This window comes from Gadus chalcogrammus, chromosome 22 (genome assembly GCF_026213295.1).
Source record: "Gadus chalcogrammus isolate NIFS_2021 chromosome 22, NIFS_Gcha_1.0, whole genome shotgun sequence".
Taxonomy (NCBI): Eukaryota; Metazoa; Chordata; class Actinopteri; order Gadiformes; family Gadidae; genus Gadus; species Gadus chalcogrammus.
In genome coordinates, this window is record NC_079433.1 from 5,401,133 (window position 1) to 5,419,614 (window position 18,482).

The 18,482-nt window shown below is 49.1% G+C and overlaps 1 protein-coding gene and 1 pseudogene across 1 annotated transcript; one reads left to right on the forward strand and one right to left on the reverse strand.

Moving 5' to 3' along the window:
• LOC130376214 (lysine-specific histone demethylase 2-like) overlaps positions 1–6,300 on the reverse strand; it is a 7,509-nt pseudogene extending 1,209 nt beyond the window's left edge.
• Positions 6,301–6,355: 55 nt separating this feature from the next.
• Positions 6,356–18,172, forward strand: LOC130375804 (cilia- and flagella-associated protein 69-like). The gene is made up of 23 exons (XM_056582900.1): positions 6,356–6,674; positions 7,135–7,194; positions 7,275–7,340; positions 7,613–7,722; positions 7,829–7,905; positions 8,008–8,106; positions 8,812–8,964; positions 9,543–9,720; positions 10,253–10,376; positions 11,017–11,065; positions 11,222–11,343; positions 11,666–11,909; positions 12,367–12,531; positions 13,191–13,312; positions 14,117–14,235; positions 14,430–14,511; positions 14,756–14,948; positions 15,495–15,629; positions 15,731–15,807; positions 16,266–16,463; positions 16,922–17,008; positions 17,395–17,478; positions 17,786–18,172. The coding sequence occupies exons 1-23, from the start codon at positions 6,585–6,587 to the stop codon at positions 17,927–17,929; spliced, it is 2,778 nt and encodes a 925-aa protein (XP_056438875.1). The 5' UTR covers positions 6,356–6,584; the 3' UTR covers positions 17,930–18,172.
• Positions 18,173–18,482: the final 310 nt, after the last annotated feature.

The window sequence follows — 18,482 nt, forward strand, 5'->3', positions numbered from 1 at the left end:
CGCGTAGGATGAGTACACTTGGAATTATTATACTGAATGTTGGTCACGAGAGACGGTTGGTCACCGTACTGCCTTAACCGAACATCAATACTTTAGCTATTGTTTGTGGGAGTAATTACACGCAGCCAATAATTAATGTTGCCAATAAGCAGTTGAAAAAGTTAGACAATTAGCAATCTAACAAGGGATGTGTCTATTGCCAGGGGGCGTGTCTATTGCCAGGGGCGTGTCTATTGCCAGGGGCGTGTCTGCTACCAGGGGGCGTGTCTGCTACCAGGGGGTGTGTCTGCTACCAGGGGGGTAAGTCTTCTACCAGGGGGGTAAGTCTTCTACCAGGGGGCGTGTCTGCTACCAGGGAGGCGTGGGGGGGGGTCTTCTATAGGGGGGGGTGTCTGATACATGCTACAGGGGGATATGTCTGCTACCAGGGGGGCGTGTCTGCTGGGGGGGGGGGGGGGGGAGAGGGCGGGGCAGAACCTGGTCCAGTGTGCTCCCGCAGGCGTACTCCAGGTTGCTGAGGTGGAACTGCATCACCTTCTTCCAGCTCACTGAACTGGATCCCCGACTCCTGCAGGAAGTTCTTGTACACCTCCTTGACCTTCTCTGTGAGGTTCAGATAAACGTAAACATGTAAAACAGGAATGCTTTCGGAATTACAAGTAAGGGTAACATCAGGTTGTGGCCGTAAGAAGAAAGGACAGTTAATACGTTTTTGATTCGTAAAAATGAAAGGGCTTTTACTTTCGAAAAGTGTTTCCCCCCTTGCTTTTATCTGACATGGTTTTTCAAATAATGCATCAAATGGTTTCCTCAATGTTTACTCATTGGAACACCTTTGCTAAAGGCAGATTACATGAGGTTCTCTTTATTGATAATTGGTAATGTAAGAACAGCACCTCCTAGAGGCGCATCTTGGTTCTGCGTCTTGTCCTTCCGCCACTCCGCCACCACGTCCAGGATGGCATTGAAGTGGAACTCCATGCGCTTGTCTATGGCAGTGTCGGTCATGTGACCTCCCTCCTGGAACAGGTCGCACCTCTCGCCCAGTTTGTGCATCTTGATGCCCATCTTCACGAGAAAAAGAAAAGGCAAATTCAAAGGAAACTATCTGATTTTTTTTATTTTTATATTAATTAACATATAAAACATACATATGTTGAATAAAATAAACCTAAAAAATGTCCTAAACAAATACATAACAAATACATTTTCAGTTATTGCAGTTCTAGAGCATACGGATCTGGGAGGGGCCCAGGTGTTTAACGAGCCAATCAGGGACGCCGAGACCGTTTGATACAGTTGGGCTTTTTTTCGGTTGAAAAGGTTTCAGAGAGGGGTGCAAGGTCTGACTGGACCCCCTCAAACCCACCGCACACCTGGAGGGGCTCACCTGTTCACACATCAGGGCGATGGGGTTGTTGACGCAGCCGTTGACGATCTGGGCCCCCTGACCCACGGTCACCCCCAGAGACGCGTCGTCCCAGACGCGGCCCCCGATCCGCTCCCTGGCCTCCAGAACCACCACCTGAGGAACCAAACCTCAGCTCACCATCTCACGTACAACCATGAAGTACCTCGTTCAGCCTCGACGACAGCACCGCGCTTATACGATGCAACTTTATTAATCCCCCGTAGGAGAAATTAGTTTGTTGCAATAGCCCAGCAGCCTCGGAAAAACATAGGATAAAAATAAATAAAATACAATACAATCAGAAATTAAAATAATACAAACAAAAGCGGACGCTAAGGGTTAATGCTGAACAAAATGCTAGTAAGGAGAAGACAATACAAACAGAACAAACAACAACAAATGGGGGGGAAAATAGTGTTGTGTATTTGGTACTAATGTGTGTTTCTTCCCACCTGAGTGCCAAAGTTCTGCAGTTGGCGAGCAGCGGCGAGCCCAGACCCCGGCGCCGATCACGATCACGTTCTTCTGCAGAAACGTCATCGTACCGTTAACAAAAACATAACACAACATAAACGGACCACTTTCATCAAATACTAGCCGTGTCAATTATTTTCAAACAGTTTGTTTTCATATGTGGTTTTCATTGTTTTTGAATATGACTTAATTCTAACTGTCCACTTGTTTCATCATTATTTTATTCATTGCTTACTTTTTTCTTTTTTTTACTTGTTCGAAATGAATATATTTTCAATTAAAATAAATTAAATGAGTAGCCTGCTCTACCAGTGGAGCTGGCCAGGAGGACGGTACTCACCGAGCGGTACCTCTCCGGCAGCAGGGGCCGGCTGACCGCCAGGACCCCCGTGTTGATCAGACCCTTCCTGGTCATGAAGTGCAGCACGCGGTCCATCTCCTGCACGCAGCGCACCCGCACCAGCCCGCGCACCACGATGTGGGGCGCGCATTTCTGCGGAGTCAGCACCTCCTGGGGAACAGATATAGTCATGAACAAATGCAATCATACATTTATATTAACGTTTGGGGCGTTTGGCAGAAGCTTTTATCCAGAGACTTAAATAATAATAATAATACATTTTATTTATAACGCACTTTACATCAACTTAATGACCTCAAAGTGCTACAATGCACGTTAAAAGAAATACAACATAAAATACTAACTAGATTAAAAAGAAAAATAACAGAGGCAAAAAAGATAATTTAAATCCTAATCATGATTAAATAGATTTTAATCATTTACTCATTATCATTCGACAATGAGTCGATTTGAATATCACTGTTTGTACAGTAAGGATGTTCATAGAACCACTAACAATTGTTAGGTTAACCCATTCCCTGTATACTACAAAGATAGCTAGGATAAGATGCTAAACAATGCCAAGTACTATTTTTAAGTGAAAGGACTAACAACCAACAACAAGTCTGTACATTAAGTGCCAGGACGCACAACAGAACACACCATACAACAGGTCACTGTTGACGGGTTTCATTGTATTGATTCTCCAGCAGTGTAATGCTGAAAGCCTTGCCCAGCCCCCCATTACCACCACCAACACCACCACTAGAAACCAGCCGTCAAGCCCCCAGGGCGAGCGTTACCTTGCAGTCCCGGTGCCAGGCGGCCAGGATGAGGTTCCTGAGGGCCAGGTACATGGTGGGGTCCCGGGAGAACTCGGGGAACTCGTACAGCTCGTCCAACTCCATCATGTCGGGCCGCACGCAGAGCGCCTTGCCGCACTCGTTGGGCTGGTAGAAGGGCTGGAAGTACGGGCTCAGGCCGGGGACTGCAGGGGGGAGAGGGGGGACAGAGGGGAGCGCTGTGATGGATGGAAGGAAGATCTTGACTTCTATGGCCGCGCTCAAGACAACCCAAACTCCCATCTTCTTCATTTAAGCCATCTCAAATAGATATTACAACAAAATAAAATGGACTAAAGGGGTGTGTACGGAAGGGTATTAGGGCCACATGTAAATAGTTTTTGAGTTCTGAGTTTAAAGTCAGAATTCCGACTTAATTCTCACTATTCTAAATTGTATCTCAGATTTCTGAGATCAAAGTCAGTTATCAACAAAACATATTTTTCCGGTGGGGATCAAGCTAAAGCCCCCCCCCTCCCCCCAGCTGCGGTGCTCACTCTGGGCTGGGCGGTCCGGCAGTGCTGGCCCCGGAGCTCGGCCCCGCTGCCGGGGCAGCTGGAGGGGCTCATGCCCACGCAGTCGGGGTAGTAGGCGGCCAGGAAGGGGCTGGGGGGCTGTCCTTCAGCAGCGGGGGCAGGATCAGCATGGAGTGCCACCAGCTGTCAATCACCTCGGCCACACGCTGCGCAGAGGGGGAGAGGGATGAAGAACGCGTGCGTGTGTGCCGGGCTTTTGGAAGCTTTGTTGCCGTGGTAGCCAATGGACTGTTCCTCCTCCCACTTTCTATGAGCAGACTTCTGTTGTTTTTTTCCATCTCCACTAAACTTTGTTGCTGGGAGTTTTCTCCAGTGATTGACCATCAGACTTAGTGTATGCATTTTGTTTGTGAGAAGAAAACTACAATTGTGTACTTATGATCAGGTTTGTGTCATTTAACTTCTCTTGGTCTCATTTAGATTAATCTATACATCCTTTGGTCCCTCTCACACATGAACACACTCTATCTTACCCCCTGAAAACGCACACACAGACACCAGGTCACACTCACCAAATCTTCTGGTTGAGAGCACTGGTCGGGACCCTTCGATCTAGGGACACACGCGCAACAGAACAAAATCAGTACAAAACTAACTACACCACATTACCGTGCGCCATGAACTCCTCTCACCCGTTTCCCGGTTACCTTAGTTGTTGTTGAACTTGACGCCGCAGCGGTACGACATCGCCATGGTGGGGGGTCAGCTGCGATCTCCTTGGTCAGCTGACGCACTTCCTGCAGCCGGCTTGGTGCACTGGACATGAAAGGAGAGGCAGAGGGGCTCAGAACCCCACCCGGACATGGACCCCCGGGGCTGGGGGGGGTGGTGGTCGAGGTGGGGTGTGGGGGTGGTGATCGAGGTGGGGGTGGTGGTCGAGGTGCGTGGTGGTGGTCGAGGGTGGGGTGTGTGGTCGAGGTAGGGGTGGTGGTCGAGGTGGGCGGTGGTGATCGAGGTGGCGGGGGTGGGGGTCGAGGTGGGGTGGTGGTCGACGGGTGGGGGTGGTGATCGAGGTGGGGGTGGTGATCGAGGTTAGGGGGGTGGTCGAGTTGGGGTGGTGTGGTCGAGGTTAGGGGTGGGGGTCGAGGTGGGGGTGGTGGTCGAGGTGGGGGGTGGGGGTCGAGGTTAGGGGTGGTGGTCGAGGTGGGGGTGGTGATCGAGGTTAGGGGTGGTGGTCGAGGTGGGGGTGGGGGTCGAGGTTAGGGGTGGGGGTCGAGGTGGGGGTGGGGGTCCCTATAGGTGTTGGCCTTACCCAGAAGGGCAGCTGCTGGTCGGCCATGAAAGCTTTGAGGCTGGGCTCGCTTTTCCCATTGCTGGTCCACACTTTCTTCCATGAAGCGTAGGTCTCATAGCCGTCTTTATGGCTGACGTCACCGAGAAATACAAGAAATCATGACCTTAAAATAATAATCTTGTCAAGCACCTAAACAGTATGCCACCCGTAAACTACTGGTTGTGGTTTCCGGTCATTTAGTGAGAGTCCTCGTCTCACTAAATATGAATGATGTATTATGAAGTATGCAGATGTGTGCGTGTGATTGTTTATGTGTGCATGCATGTGTGTGTTACCTTCTGTAGTAGTGGTCGAAGCACTCGTTGCAGAAGTGCTCCCCACAGGAGAGATGGTACCAGCGAGAGGTGTAGCCGTTCTTAGCGCACCTGTGGACACACAGACCGGCGTTAGCACGTTATGCCTACAGGCTACAAAGACAGGGACAGGGACAGCTGAAACCCGATACCTTTCATTAGAGCTGGCGAAGCAGACGGGGTACGTGGCAGAGCATCCCGCTTTCTCGCATTTCCTGTACTTCTTCTCAGACTGCTCGTCTTCCTCCTCCGTGTCTGTGGCTTTTCTCTTGCACTGGAGACCCCGGGGGGAAGGTTAATGACAGACACGCTGGAGTAAAGACAAACATCAGTCTCTCCTTTGAAAATGTCGTTCTTTTTGTAAAACCTTTTGCAAACCTTGCTTTAAAGCTTTATAAATAAAGGTTATATTACAATGATTTTTATTATTGTTTTGATACTCGCCCACATCATTAGGATTATTAATAAGGAGATTTGTCTGAATGTGATTGACAGGGTGCAGGCCTCGTACCTGCCCAGGTGGAGGGTTGTTGGTTCGCTTCACCCTGACGTTGACCTGCCTTCCGGAGGAGCGGACAGACTGGCCGTCGCCCGGTGAGTCACCCGAGCTCCTCTTCTTGGACCGACGAGCCCCAGACGCATTTCCAGAATAGTCTAACATGGAAAAATAAGACAAGGGAAAAGACCGTTGTCGCAAATACCGTTAAAAAGACGCAAGCACTTTCTTCAACCTTTGTTGGGTTTATTTAGCTGCTATTACTAACAGTAAAAACAGGGGATCAAATATGCAAGCCTATCCATGCAAAGCGAAAAGACAGCTAAATGCCAGCAGGATCCCACGGCAAGCTCAACAATAACACACACTGACACCCAATGAGGCATGTGGAAGAAAAAATGCACCCCGCTGCGCAACCAACCTGCGTCCGTCAGCATTGCTGCCTGATCTGGGTCCTTTCTGCGTCGTATTAACTGCGATACAAGGCTGTTGTTTGCAGAAGTGAAAATGAATAAAACAGTTCTTTCACGTTGTTTAGGGAAATCAATGCGGTTTGGTAACCCACACCACTTCCGGTTCGGAGAAGGAACTGGGCGTTTTGCTCATGTGGTGTTTTCGGTCCATGCCGCTTTCCGTACTGGAAGGATCACCATGGCAACGGCATACGCGTCTGACTCCGGCAAACATAAAAGGGGGGATTTGGACCGCTTCCCGTTAATCCCACTCCTTGATGGTACCCGCTAAAAACAAAGTACCGTAACATGTGTCGGCTCTTCATGCCACAACAGACGAGGTCACCGTGGGCGGATCGGAGGACGGATACACACTAGGTGGCCCCGTGAACCGGCGATGCTGACCCCTGAGATTGACATCACAAAAGGTTATTTGACAGCTGAACATGGATTCAAACAAAGTAATGCACAGGCGAAGACCCGAAGCCCCGTTATTGAGGCCGGTAACATCCACTAAGGACAGGAAGGCATACAGGGTGAGTGAGTTAAGTTTACTCTTAGTTATTACAGGCTGTTTGATCCAGAGTGACACACAGTGGAGTCAGATACAGGTCATTAAAGAGCAAGTAGGGATAAGATGCATTTTGATCAAGGAGGTTTATAAGTAGTCAATGGACATTGGCATCAAATATCAAATAAGTTATATATAAATAATATTATGATAATATCTTTATAGCTAAAAGATGATTTAAGCTATATTTGACTGCTGTTGTAATGCCTTTTGAAACCAGAGCTAGAATAGAGAGACCCTTTATTTGTCGTCTTGGGAAAATTGGTTTCCAGCCTAATTAATAAGCATGAAGTAATTTCATCATAATATCACCAAAAAACACGAATATAAACAATCATGTACATACTAACTCTTCCCAAGATCAGCTGGGCATCCTTGTAACCAAAAGGTTATTTTCATAAGCATCTACACCCATCTCTCTGCAGATCCCCACTGTTTGCCTGGAGGTCAACAAAGTCATCAGTCTACTCGAAGGTCCATTGACAGTAAGCGTTTTAGACCCATCTCCTTTTATGTACATCATGTACCATAGTGCTACATTAATCAAGTATTTTCTTTATTAAAGGCTACTTTAAAGGAGAGGCACCTTTTCACACTCAAGAAACTTCTGCAGAGGTCCCAAAACGGCTTTGTATCCTTTTGAACACTCGTATTATGTTATTATTAGAAAGCTTAATCTCAGTCTACTGTGGTGGTGATAAAAATAAACATCATACGTCATACGAATGTCCATCGGGACCTGATAATGTCAAGTCCCCCAGGTCCCAATTTACAACTTCTATCGTTTATCCGTCAGCATTTTCCCTGTTCAGGAATAAAGTGGGCAACATCATGTCTCACTGGGACCGTTTCGCCAAAACAGCTTTTCATCTTACAGGATCACCCTTAACCGCACGTTTCCAGATCTTAAAAGAGCTGTCGGCAATCGGCAGGATCCTCAATATATGTGCGGAGAGGGCAAAGGCCCACCCCGAGTATGTCTCTGTGTTGTGTGACGCACTCAAAATCTGTGGGTAAGATCCTTCCTCCAAACAGGGAAACAACACATTTCGACCCAAGCAGAGTACTATACCAGAACGCAAATAACAAACTGAGTATTTCCCCTACTTTTTTCGCCAGACTTCCCTTCCTGAAGGAGAGAGCGTCCGATGAGATCGCCTATGCCTACGATGTCAAAGAATTCCTCTCTGTCATGGGTATACATCAGTTTCCTAAAACGTGTTTTTCAAGAATAAGACATATGGGCCTGTTCGTTAAATAAAAAAGACTGATAGTGCTGCGGTTGGTCTATCTCGCAGGGTGTTTGATGAGAGTGCCGAGCGTGGAAGTGAGACACGAGCTGTGTAGCTCTCTCAAGTCCTTCTACAGCCACGTGGCCCCCAGACACCTGCTCGACGGTATGGGGGGCCCCGCCGCGACACCCGCTGCCTCTCTCAACTCTAGCAGGAGATTCTCTAGACTCTCCTCCAGTGAGACCCTCTCCTCGCTCTGGTGGTGTCGGTGAAGCTACTTTAGCTACTTTAGCTCTTTCTTTCTTTCTTTCTTTCTTTCTTTCTTTCTTTCTTTCTTTCTTTCTTTCTTTCTCTCTTTCTTTCTTTCTTTCTTTCTTTCTTTCTTTCTTTCTTTCTTTCTTTCTTTGTTTCTGCGTTTCTTTCTTTCTCTCTTTCTTTCCTTGTCTCTTACTTTTTTCCTTGTTCGCTCGTTTGTTTCTTAATTTCTTTATTTAACACTTTCTTTCTATTCTTGTCTTTTACCTTATTTCCCTGTTTATTTGTGTCTTTTATACTTTCTTTCTTTCTCGCAACGAGACCATGTTGTGGTGATGCTGAGGTTTTCTGTTTTTCTTTACTTTCCTTATCTTTCTTTCTCTCTTGCGGTTTTGTTTCCTTCTCCTTTATTTTTTGTGTCTTTATCTCGTTATATCATTATTATTACATTTTCCATTCCTTCCATCACTCAAGGCCCATCGTATACCGCATCCCATCGTAGTTATCTTCTACGTCCTCAGTGTGAGTCATAGTGGGTGCTGTCCCATCCCGAGCCCCCTCAGCGGGCTGACTCCAGCCTTCCCCCGGTGACCCGGTGTCCTCTCTGCCCCGCAGGGTTCCATCCCTCCAACCCAGGGTACCGGCTGCAGGTGCTGGAGCAGAGCTGCGTCGCCGAGACGATGGTCCTCTCCATGGCAACCCTGGAGGACCAGCCCGCCGTCAGACTGCTGGTCCTGCACACCCTGCAGATGATGACCAGCACCTCAGGTGAACACACACACACGCACGCACGCACACACACGCAAGAATACACACATACATACACACACGCACTCACGCACACACACACACGCAAGAATACACACACACACAAGCATACACATACACACATAGACACAAGCAAACAAGCAACACACTCAAAAATCACACACCCCCAGGCATACACACACACTCAATCATATTTTCCAGTGCCTCTAGCAAATGACTGCTCATGTGTTTATCCATCAATCACAAACACACACAAACCCACTCACAAACTCTCCACACACACACTCACTCGAACACACACACACACACACATACACATTCAAAACACACACACGCCCATCAGTAGAAACAAATTGCCTCTTTCGTTAAATAAGGCGAACCTCGATCCTTGAGGACGGACAAAGCATCTCATTACCCGGCGGGCCACAATCAGGGGGCCCACTCCGTCACAACCGTCCCGGCGCTGAGTGTCCTTGTCCCATAAAGTCCCAATTTCAACGGGTCAGCGTGTCACCGCTAATCAGGGTCTGACCGTGTGTCGCGTGGCGTCCCCCCCCCCCCCCCCCCTCCCCGACCAGACGCCAACTGCGCCCAGATCCTGAGGGCCCGCGGGGCCGAGACGGTGTGCCTCACCATGAACCAGGCCGACCCGTCGGGCCAGGCGCTGTTCCGCTCCTCCGAGGTCCTGTGGAACCTTCTGGAGCGCGGCTGCAGGGAGGCCGTGACCCGGCAGCTCAGCACCATGCAGTGTATCCTGTAGGGGCTCCGTGTGTGTGTGTGTGTGTGTGTGTGTGTGTGTGTGTGTGTGTGTGTGTGTGTGTGTGTGTGTGTGTGTGTGTGTGTGTGTGTGTGTGTGTGTGTGTGTGTGTGTGTGTGTGTGTGTGTGTGTGCACTGTTGAAACACACGTTACTGATCAAGTATTCTGAATAGTAGATGCATATAAATATACATAAATGTGTAATCATGATGTGGACGATGTTGATGATTATTAATTTAACTCTATAGATGTATAGCAAAGATAAGAATATTTACATATATGTTCGTAAACACTTTCATTTTTATTGATTGACAGATTTTTTAGGCGTGTTGTTTATTTTTAGGCGATTTTTTCAAGGATTATCCAGATATTATCCTATTAAACTCTCGAGTTCAAATCTTACTCTTGTTGTTGGACCAACGATCCACTCTGAGGCCCGACAACAAGAGCGCAATCTGAACTCTAAAATGATGTCCGGAGCCACGACCCACCCTGAGGCTCTACCTCCCTCCCTGTGCTGCCCCCTGCAGGGCCCTGAAGGAGGCCTTCCTCCATCAGCTGCTGCGCGGCTCCAGGCAGTACGACCTGCAGCTCCGCAACGACCTGCTGGTCATCACCACCCTCATCGCCCAGATCCCCAAGTCCCCCCTCATAGTACGCAGGGGGTCTCTGCTCTCGTGTCACACCTGAACACCGGTTTATCTCTTAAAGGCGCAGTGTGTACGGTTGGGCCCCTCCCAGTTAGTTGGCGGGAGATTTTCAGAATAAGAGTTCAGTCCAATCTCACTGGCTGTGCAACTGTTTGACCCTAATTAGTGTAGCTTGGCTGGCTTGGAGGGGTTTTGGAAGGGTCGATGGTACGATTATTTTAAGCAAAGAAGGGGGCTAGGGCTTGCCAGCATTTTTCATATTTGGAATTCATCAAATATAGGATTTATTTTATTGATGCATTTATTAAAATCCCCTTGCATCACCATTCACTACATATATGTCCAGGTTATTTTAAGCTACGAGCTAGTTTAAATGTTACACATTGCGACTTTAATATATTGAATAATATCTTAACGAATGAATGGGTCTCAAATGAACACCTGCCAGACACAAAGTTTGGATCGATTTGTCCATTTGGCGGGTCAGGAAAGGTTAGTTATTAAAACAATGGCCTGGCCAGTAGACCTTTCCACTAAGGTAAAAAGTTAATATTCTAAGAGTGATTTTTGGACCAAAACATCTCTTACCTTGTATGTTATTTGCTTTTTGTATTTGTAACTGATTGTCTGTGTTTGATTTACAGGAAAGTTTGTTTGCGAAGCAGCTCGTCGTTTTCGTCACATTCCCTGAACGTGAGAACATCCTCTTCTGTTTTATCATTGAAATGACTAATCATTCATAATTATTCAAGGTGGATTATCGACTATAATAAAGCAATGGGTTGCAATAATTAAACTCCTTGTGTGTATGCTGACCTGTGATGGCTGTATTCATTCACTTATTTTCAGTAAAAAGTCACAACCCTTTGGTCCGCAACCTGAAGCTGACCTACAACAGCGAGGACTTTGAGATGAAGACTCTGCTGCTCAACTGGCTGGTCTGCATGTCCAAGGACCTCTCGGCCCTGCAGGTCAGTGGGGGGGTCCCCCGGTCCCGCCGGTCACATGACCCACGCCCCCATGGGACTCGTCCTGAATATCTGATGCATAGAGCGAGTCAAGCAGCGACTTGAAGAGACTCTGTACCTTTTATCAGTAGTTTTGGTGTCTGTTTGTTAAATTAAACATGATTATTTAAATTCTTCACCAATGATTTTACTTTTATGCAGGTTTTTTTCCAGTTAACTATTTATCCATGTTTCGGCAAACCTCCGTTTGCACCTTTTCAAAACGATTGATTAAGTTATCCTAATTAACTTTATTATTCATTACCTTGTTGTTCCTGCATGGTAGCTCTTCCGTGAAGGCCGGGTCATGCTCGCCCTGCTCACGCTGGCCAAGGCTCCGCGTAACCACGGCGACGGCCAGTCGCCCCGGGGCGGCGCCGGGCGCCACTGGTCCTCCGGGCAGCAGGAGGCGCTGCAGCTGCAGGCCCTGGCCACGCTGGCCCTGGTGGGCCCCCTGCTGGTGGAGGACTACACCAGCTGCCAGGGGAACACCTGCCTGCTGCTGCTGCTGGAGTGGTGCGCCGGGCAAGGTTAGCCACGCCGCGGGCCTCTGGTACAGGCCCCCTCATCCCCCCCCTCCACACACACACACACACACACACACACACACACACACACTACCCTACATCCTTGATGACATGCAACGGCCTCCGACGTATATGTATTGGTTAAAATCCAATTATATTGTAGAGTTGTCTTTCCAATTTTCTTTCACGACACTTGGTAATCCTGTAGAAACTATGTGCTGAAAAAATGTCTCTTGAGTTAGTTTGACCTTTTACTTGTCAAAAGGCATCCATACGAACTGAAGCACAAAATCGAAATAAGGTTAAAAAAAACGGTGTTGCCACCTTTTATTAGAAATAGTAATAGTACATATTAACATATTTAAGTACTGTGCTAAATAAATGTTTAGTTGTTCATACGCCTGTTGTCATATCCAGAGTATGACGAGTTACCAGTAGTGTGTTTGAACGTCCGCCGCAGACACCTACTTCGGCCAGGGCCACAGCTTCCACGGCGCCGGGGGGCGGGGCTCTAAGAAGGCCCAGATGCGGTACTGTGTGCGGGCGCTGCGCTCCATGACGGCCCTGGAGGACGAGCTCCTCAGCCAGGACCTCTGCGACCAGGGCGCCATCGGACAGCTGCTAGGTAACCTCAGACGGGCCGGGAGGCAGACAGGCTGAGAGGCAGACAGGCTGAGAGGGCAGACAGGCTGGGAGGGCAGACAGGCTGAGGGGCAGACAGGCTGAGAGGCTGAGGGGCAGACAGGCTGGGAGGCAGACAGGCTGAGAGGCTGGGAGGCCGACAGGCTGAGAGGCAGACGGGTTGAGGCAGGTAAGGGGATCGGGGTGGTAGGCGGACAGACGGGTAGGAATGCAGACAGACAGACGGACAGACAGACAGAAAGACCCAAGGGCAGGAAGATAGACAGAAAGAGGGACAGACAGGTAGAGATGCAGACAGACAGGGAGGCAGGTTCGGAGGTGGATAGGTGAGATGGACAGGCAGGCAGTAAGACAGCTATACAGGTACAGACAGACAGACAGAGTGGAAGGAAGGTTGACAGGTACAAAGACAGGCATACAGGTCGAGACAGACAGACAGACAGAAAGAATGACTGACAGCCAGACCAACTGACAGGTAGGAAGGCAGACAGGTACACAGACAGACAGGTAGGAAGGTAGACGGACCGACAAGGAGACAGACAGTCAGACAAACAGGCAGACAAGCAGTGTTCCCCTCATTAATGTACACACATTATGATTCGACCAATCACCACGTGTCCCTCCACTAACCCCGCCCCCCAGGGGTCCTCATGCAGATGGAGGACGGGACCCCCGAAGAGGACCAGGATCCCATCGGCCTGGAGATCAAGTCGGACATCCAGCTGGTGCTGTCCGCCCTGTGTGAGACCGACCTGCACAGGAAGGTAGGGCCCCGGGCCCCGTCCTCTAGGGGGCCCCCTGTCAGCTGGGACCAGCCATTACCGAGCCTTCTCACGTGGCCCCAGTGACATCACACGTGGGAGTGTCCGCCCGGATGAATGTATGATTGATAGATTGCTCAGCCAATCAGTCTGCGCGGTGGACCAGGCCAACTGGTGGACTGACCCATTGTGCATCTGGGTGCAGGGGCCCACGTGTGATGATGTTACACTATAGGGGGGGTTTTGATGGATAGACTTTGAGATGGCTTGTAATGGCAGACCGACGTCACCCCTGCTGCCGGTGAAATTAGGTCCTTTAACGCACGACCCAAAACAAACCACCGATGGAGTTGAAACATTTGCGAATGTCTCTGTGGAAAAATACAGCTCTGCTCCTGAAATGTCGGTTTGTTCATCCTTTTTAAACACATCTCCACAGCCGTTCATTTTTCATTTAAAGTGAGAAGGCCCTCCACTAAAACGAAGGTTGATTTATCATTTTAACAAAGCTGTGCTACACAGCAGCTGTCGGTGGGTTTGTAATTTGTGATTTCACTCTGCTTCTGCGTCCAAATGAATCACCTCATCACTCAAACCCTGGTAATGTTTCCCTTTAATGAAACCGCTCAACCCTCGGGTCGGCTTATCAGTTTAACCGACGGCTCCGCTCTCAGAGCTGAAGTGGAGCATTCGTCATTAAAACGGATACCTCTGTTGTTGACACGTTGAGCGCCTTGAGGAAGCAGACTCCCATCCGTCCTCCCGGGGAGGCTCTGTAGTGATGGCACATGTCCCGTGTTGCCGTAGGAACTGTTTGGAGCCGAGGGAGTGGAAATGGCCGTGCACTTCCTGAAGATGAGCCCGGAGAAGTTCCACAGCGGCCTGGGCCACAACCGCCTCATCCTCTCCACGGTGGACTGTGTCTGGTGAGTCCACACACCTTCTCCCATGACCTCCTGGTGGTTCCCCTCTGTGGGTCGCAGCTAACTCGATGGATTTGTTGAGATATTTGAGCAGGGAGTTGTCAATGTTTTATACTGAAGAGTAAGAATAATCTGGTCGGCACTTTGAGCGTTTAGGCGCTACAAGTCGCAGTAACTACGCTTGTCCCTGACGCCAGGTCCTGCATCGTGGGATGCTACACCACCGAGGACTACTTCCTGGCCAGAGAGGGGGTTTTCCTCCTGCTAGATCTGCTCAGCGTAAGGAAAAGAAAACCAAACCAAGTCCCCCAAACCAATATTTTTTTGCCCTCAATCCTTGTTGCAAACTTGGAAATCAAATTTAGTTTTTTTGTTGAAAGTAAAAAAAAAAAATCGATGTTTTAAACATGATTAAAATGTCATAAACATAAAATGTTTCATTGCAATTGTAACCCTCCTGGAACGTCCTTTTGATTGAACCCATGAGGTCTCACTCCCGTGGTGTGGTCTGTCTGCCCCCCAGTGGAGCCCGCGCTGCATGCGGGGCGTGGTCCTGGCCACGCTGCTGGACCTGTGTGACAACCCCAAGACCCTGTCCCACGTCATGACCTGGACGGGCTCCGGGGGCCGGACCGCCCCCGCCCTGCTGCTCCTCCTCTGGAGGGAGGAGGAGGCGGAGCTGGGGGTGGGCCGGGACCAGCATGGACGCATATCAGGTCAGGCCCCCGCCCCCGCCCCTCAACTACACCCCAGCCCCGGCGGGGAGGGTCTGGGTTCAAACCTCAATGCCTGAAGCCTTTCTGTCTCACATTCCTGTGATGTGAATATTGATCGTTGAGAATGTTAAGCCCTTAAAAGGGCAAAGGGAAACTTTGCCCTTTTAAAGGCAAAACTCTAAATAACAGATTGCGTTCAAAAGAGTAAAGACGGAAGTTTAGCTGACCACACTTTCGCCCACTGTGGATTTAGAGGAATTCCCCTTAAAAAGGGACATTTTTGTTCACATCCTTACAAAACGATTATAAATACTTTTGAAGTGTTTGTACTTTTTGCAGCTTCAGATACAACCAGGGCGTCTTTGCTCTAGGATACCTACAGGGCTGTGTTGATTGAACCCAGTACCTTTGAGCTGGGATTCAACACCCCCCCCCCCCCCCCCCCCACTACACAATCCTACACTTTTAGCACCGCAACGAGAAGCCCTTCCACTCTTGTCACTGAGGCCCCCCCCTCCCGTTTCCCTCCGTCCTGGGGGGCCGCAGACCCCACCAGGCCCCTCCTCAGCTGCTACCAGGCCGTGTCCGACACCTCCTTCAGCGCCGGCCAGCCCAGCCCTGCCGTGCTGGACCTCTCGGAGAACCTCCGGGCCAAGGTGTTCTCCATCTTCTGCAAGCTGGGTAACAGAACCGCAGAACCCGGTGGTAAAGTAGCAGTGCTTTAAATGACAAACCGGTTAAGGGCCCAGGTGTGTGATGGGACCCTTCCTGTGTTCTGCCAGGCTTCCACGACCTTCATGGACTGTCCACCGCGGACCACGTGACCCTCAGCATCGTCAAGAGATACCTGGACTTCAAGGTGGGGGGGGGGGGGTTTAGGAGGGAGTCTATATGTACACTCCCTTGGATCCGTGGGTCCTAGTTTATGGTCCCTCACAGGGGTGTCATATCCGTGTCATTAAGAGAGAGCAGGTAGGGGTAAAGGGGGGAATCCTGCTCAAGGATGACCCACAGGTAGACTGAGGAACGGTTCTGGGTCAACTGGACCCAGAACCAGTGCTTTCAGGCTTGGAGTCGACACCAACACTGTGTGTATATCGTGTGTGTGTGTGTTTATAGTGAACACTATTAGAGGTGAAGGGTTGTTGTGACGTTAGTATGAGAAGCACAACCTGTAGGATCTTGTAGTCTGAAGTCCTGGAGCCGTACCGGTCTAGACCATCGTGAACCACGATGTAGATCTTCATGTTTTTTTGAAAAAGCCATCGCCTCCTGTGCTGGGCTCCTGTACTAAAAAAAAACAAAATGGCGGTGCAGGTGGGCGAGGTGTGGGGCGAGGTGATCCAGGAGCTGGCGCTGGAAGGCGTGCGCCCCGTGCGGCCGGACGCCGCCGCCCTGGAGGCCATGCGGAGGATCGCAGAGGACACGGCGAGCCGGGTGGCCGAGGAGCAGAGCGCCATCCTGGAGCGCCAGGAGAAGGACGAGCTCACCCAGGAGGAGATGGTCTACACAGAGGTTAGGAAATCCAAAGGGAAGGGTTGGTAGTAGGAACGTTATGTTCGTCATTAGGGGATAACAGGATTCACATTACTATGTAAATAACTCTCAATTAATGTTAATTGATGCAATGTAAAATAGTAATTTAGATTGCTATTTTTACTATATTTGGATTCGTTGAACTTAACCGCCTGTTGAAAAGATATTTTAAGACTAGGCCAGGCTTTAAACCATATAGACAGGGACAGCCATTCACAGCTGTTTCTATGTCCGGTTCAGCCTTTAGGGGGTGCCGTCCCCCCTTTGATTTTAGGGTTCAATAACTCTTTAATCATCAGCGAAGGCCTTGTATCGATCTAAACCCAAAAGATTTTTGGGTGAGGTTTTTGGCCGAGGTCTGAACCGAAATGTCGGACAGTTTAAACTACTAGGTTTAGTTTTCGCCCAACGTCCCGACCGTTCTTTCTCTCTCACAGATCAAGTCCCGTCAGAGGCAGCAGGAGCTCAACACCGAGGCCTGGGACCAGTACGTCTCCAGGACCTCAGACTACAAGGTCCTACAGGTTGGTACCTCAAACCAACATCACAACAACCCTTCAGCTCTGGTGTACATTACACTACACACACATTAACACAAACACACACACTCACACACGTACATCAACACAAACACACACATAAACACGTAGAAACACACACATTAACACATGCACATAAACACATGCACATACACACACACAAACACACACACACACACACACACACACACACACACACACACACACACACACACACACACACACACACACACACACACACACACACACACACACACACACACACACACACACACACATGCACACTTAAACAAACACGTCACACACACACACCACACACATAAACATAGCCACAAACAATGCCTCCAATAAATGCTGAGCCTTTTCCCCAGGAGGTCAGATCTCAGAGGGAGAAAACAATGGACCTGTCCCGGTCCAAGTCCAAACCGGACAGCGGCGTCCGCCACCCGTCAGAGGTCTGTGGTCTGGTTATCACATCGTGATGAGGGTCTTTCAAACTGGCCTTAGATGGCTGATATGGCTTCAATAACATACTGATACCTTTTTGAAATGGTCAAAAAAAGAAAATAATCAATTATTTTTCCTATAGTTTCAGTTTCCTATATTCGTTAAATCTGTTCACCAAAGACGGAATCGAAGCAAAAAAAAACTTGACGGCGGTAGAGACTTTGCCAATGTGATATAAAAGACCAATAAATGGATAATACTATGTACTGTAGACACTGGGGTATAAACAGTGTAGGCGCTGATGTTGTGTTCCAGAACTTCGTGGGCCGCGTGTTGAACCTGGATAGCGCTGGGGAGCTGACACTGGAGAGAGTGCCCCTCCGTGGGGTCGCTCAGCAGGCGGGGGGGCCCCCTGGTGGCCGAGAACCAGAGTACTTCAGCACCGTGTCGGTCACATAACCCTCCTGCTCCCCGCCCTCGATTCTTCCACTTGAGTCACTATTCAAAAGCCAAACGTCCAGAGCTTAGTGTGAGGATTCACTGTTGACTTAATAAAGCAGTAGAGGACGTTAATAAGGCAGTTTAATCGTCTTATTTTGTTAGCGGAATAACCCTGTGTCAGACGTTACTTGTATGGTTCGATGTTTCAAGGCTTCCTGTGTGTAGTGAGAGATTGGCGAACTCTAGAAAAAGATTATCTTTTTCATCAGTAGGAACCTACGGCCTGATTGCCTCAAGAGGGTGGAAGGGGATTACGCTTGAAAGTCTTTTATTGCCCACTTGTGTGACAAGAGTGTACGAATCAGCTTCAAATAAACATCTCAGCCTCGATGACGGACGGACTAAAGCAGTGTGTCTAAGTGGCTTTTTATTTATTTTTATCCCAAACATTACCAAAAATCTCTACTCTGGGGACCAGATCCATTGAGGGGGTCACACAGAGAGAGGGATGAGGTCACTCGATTTGCACATTCAGCAAGCTGCGGTGTATATCCCCACCACCCCCCTTCCC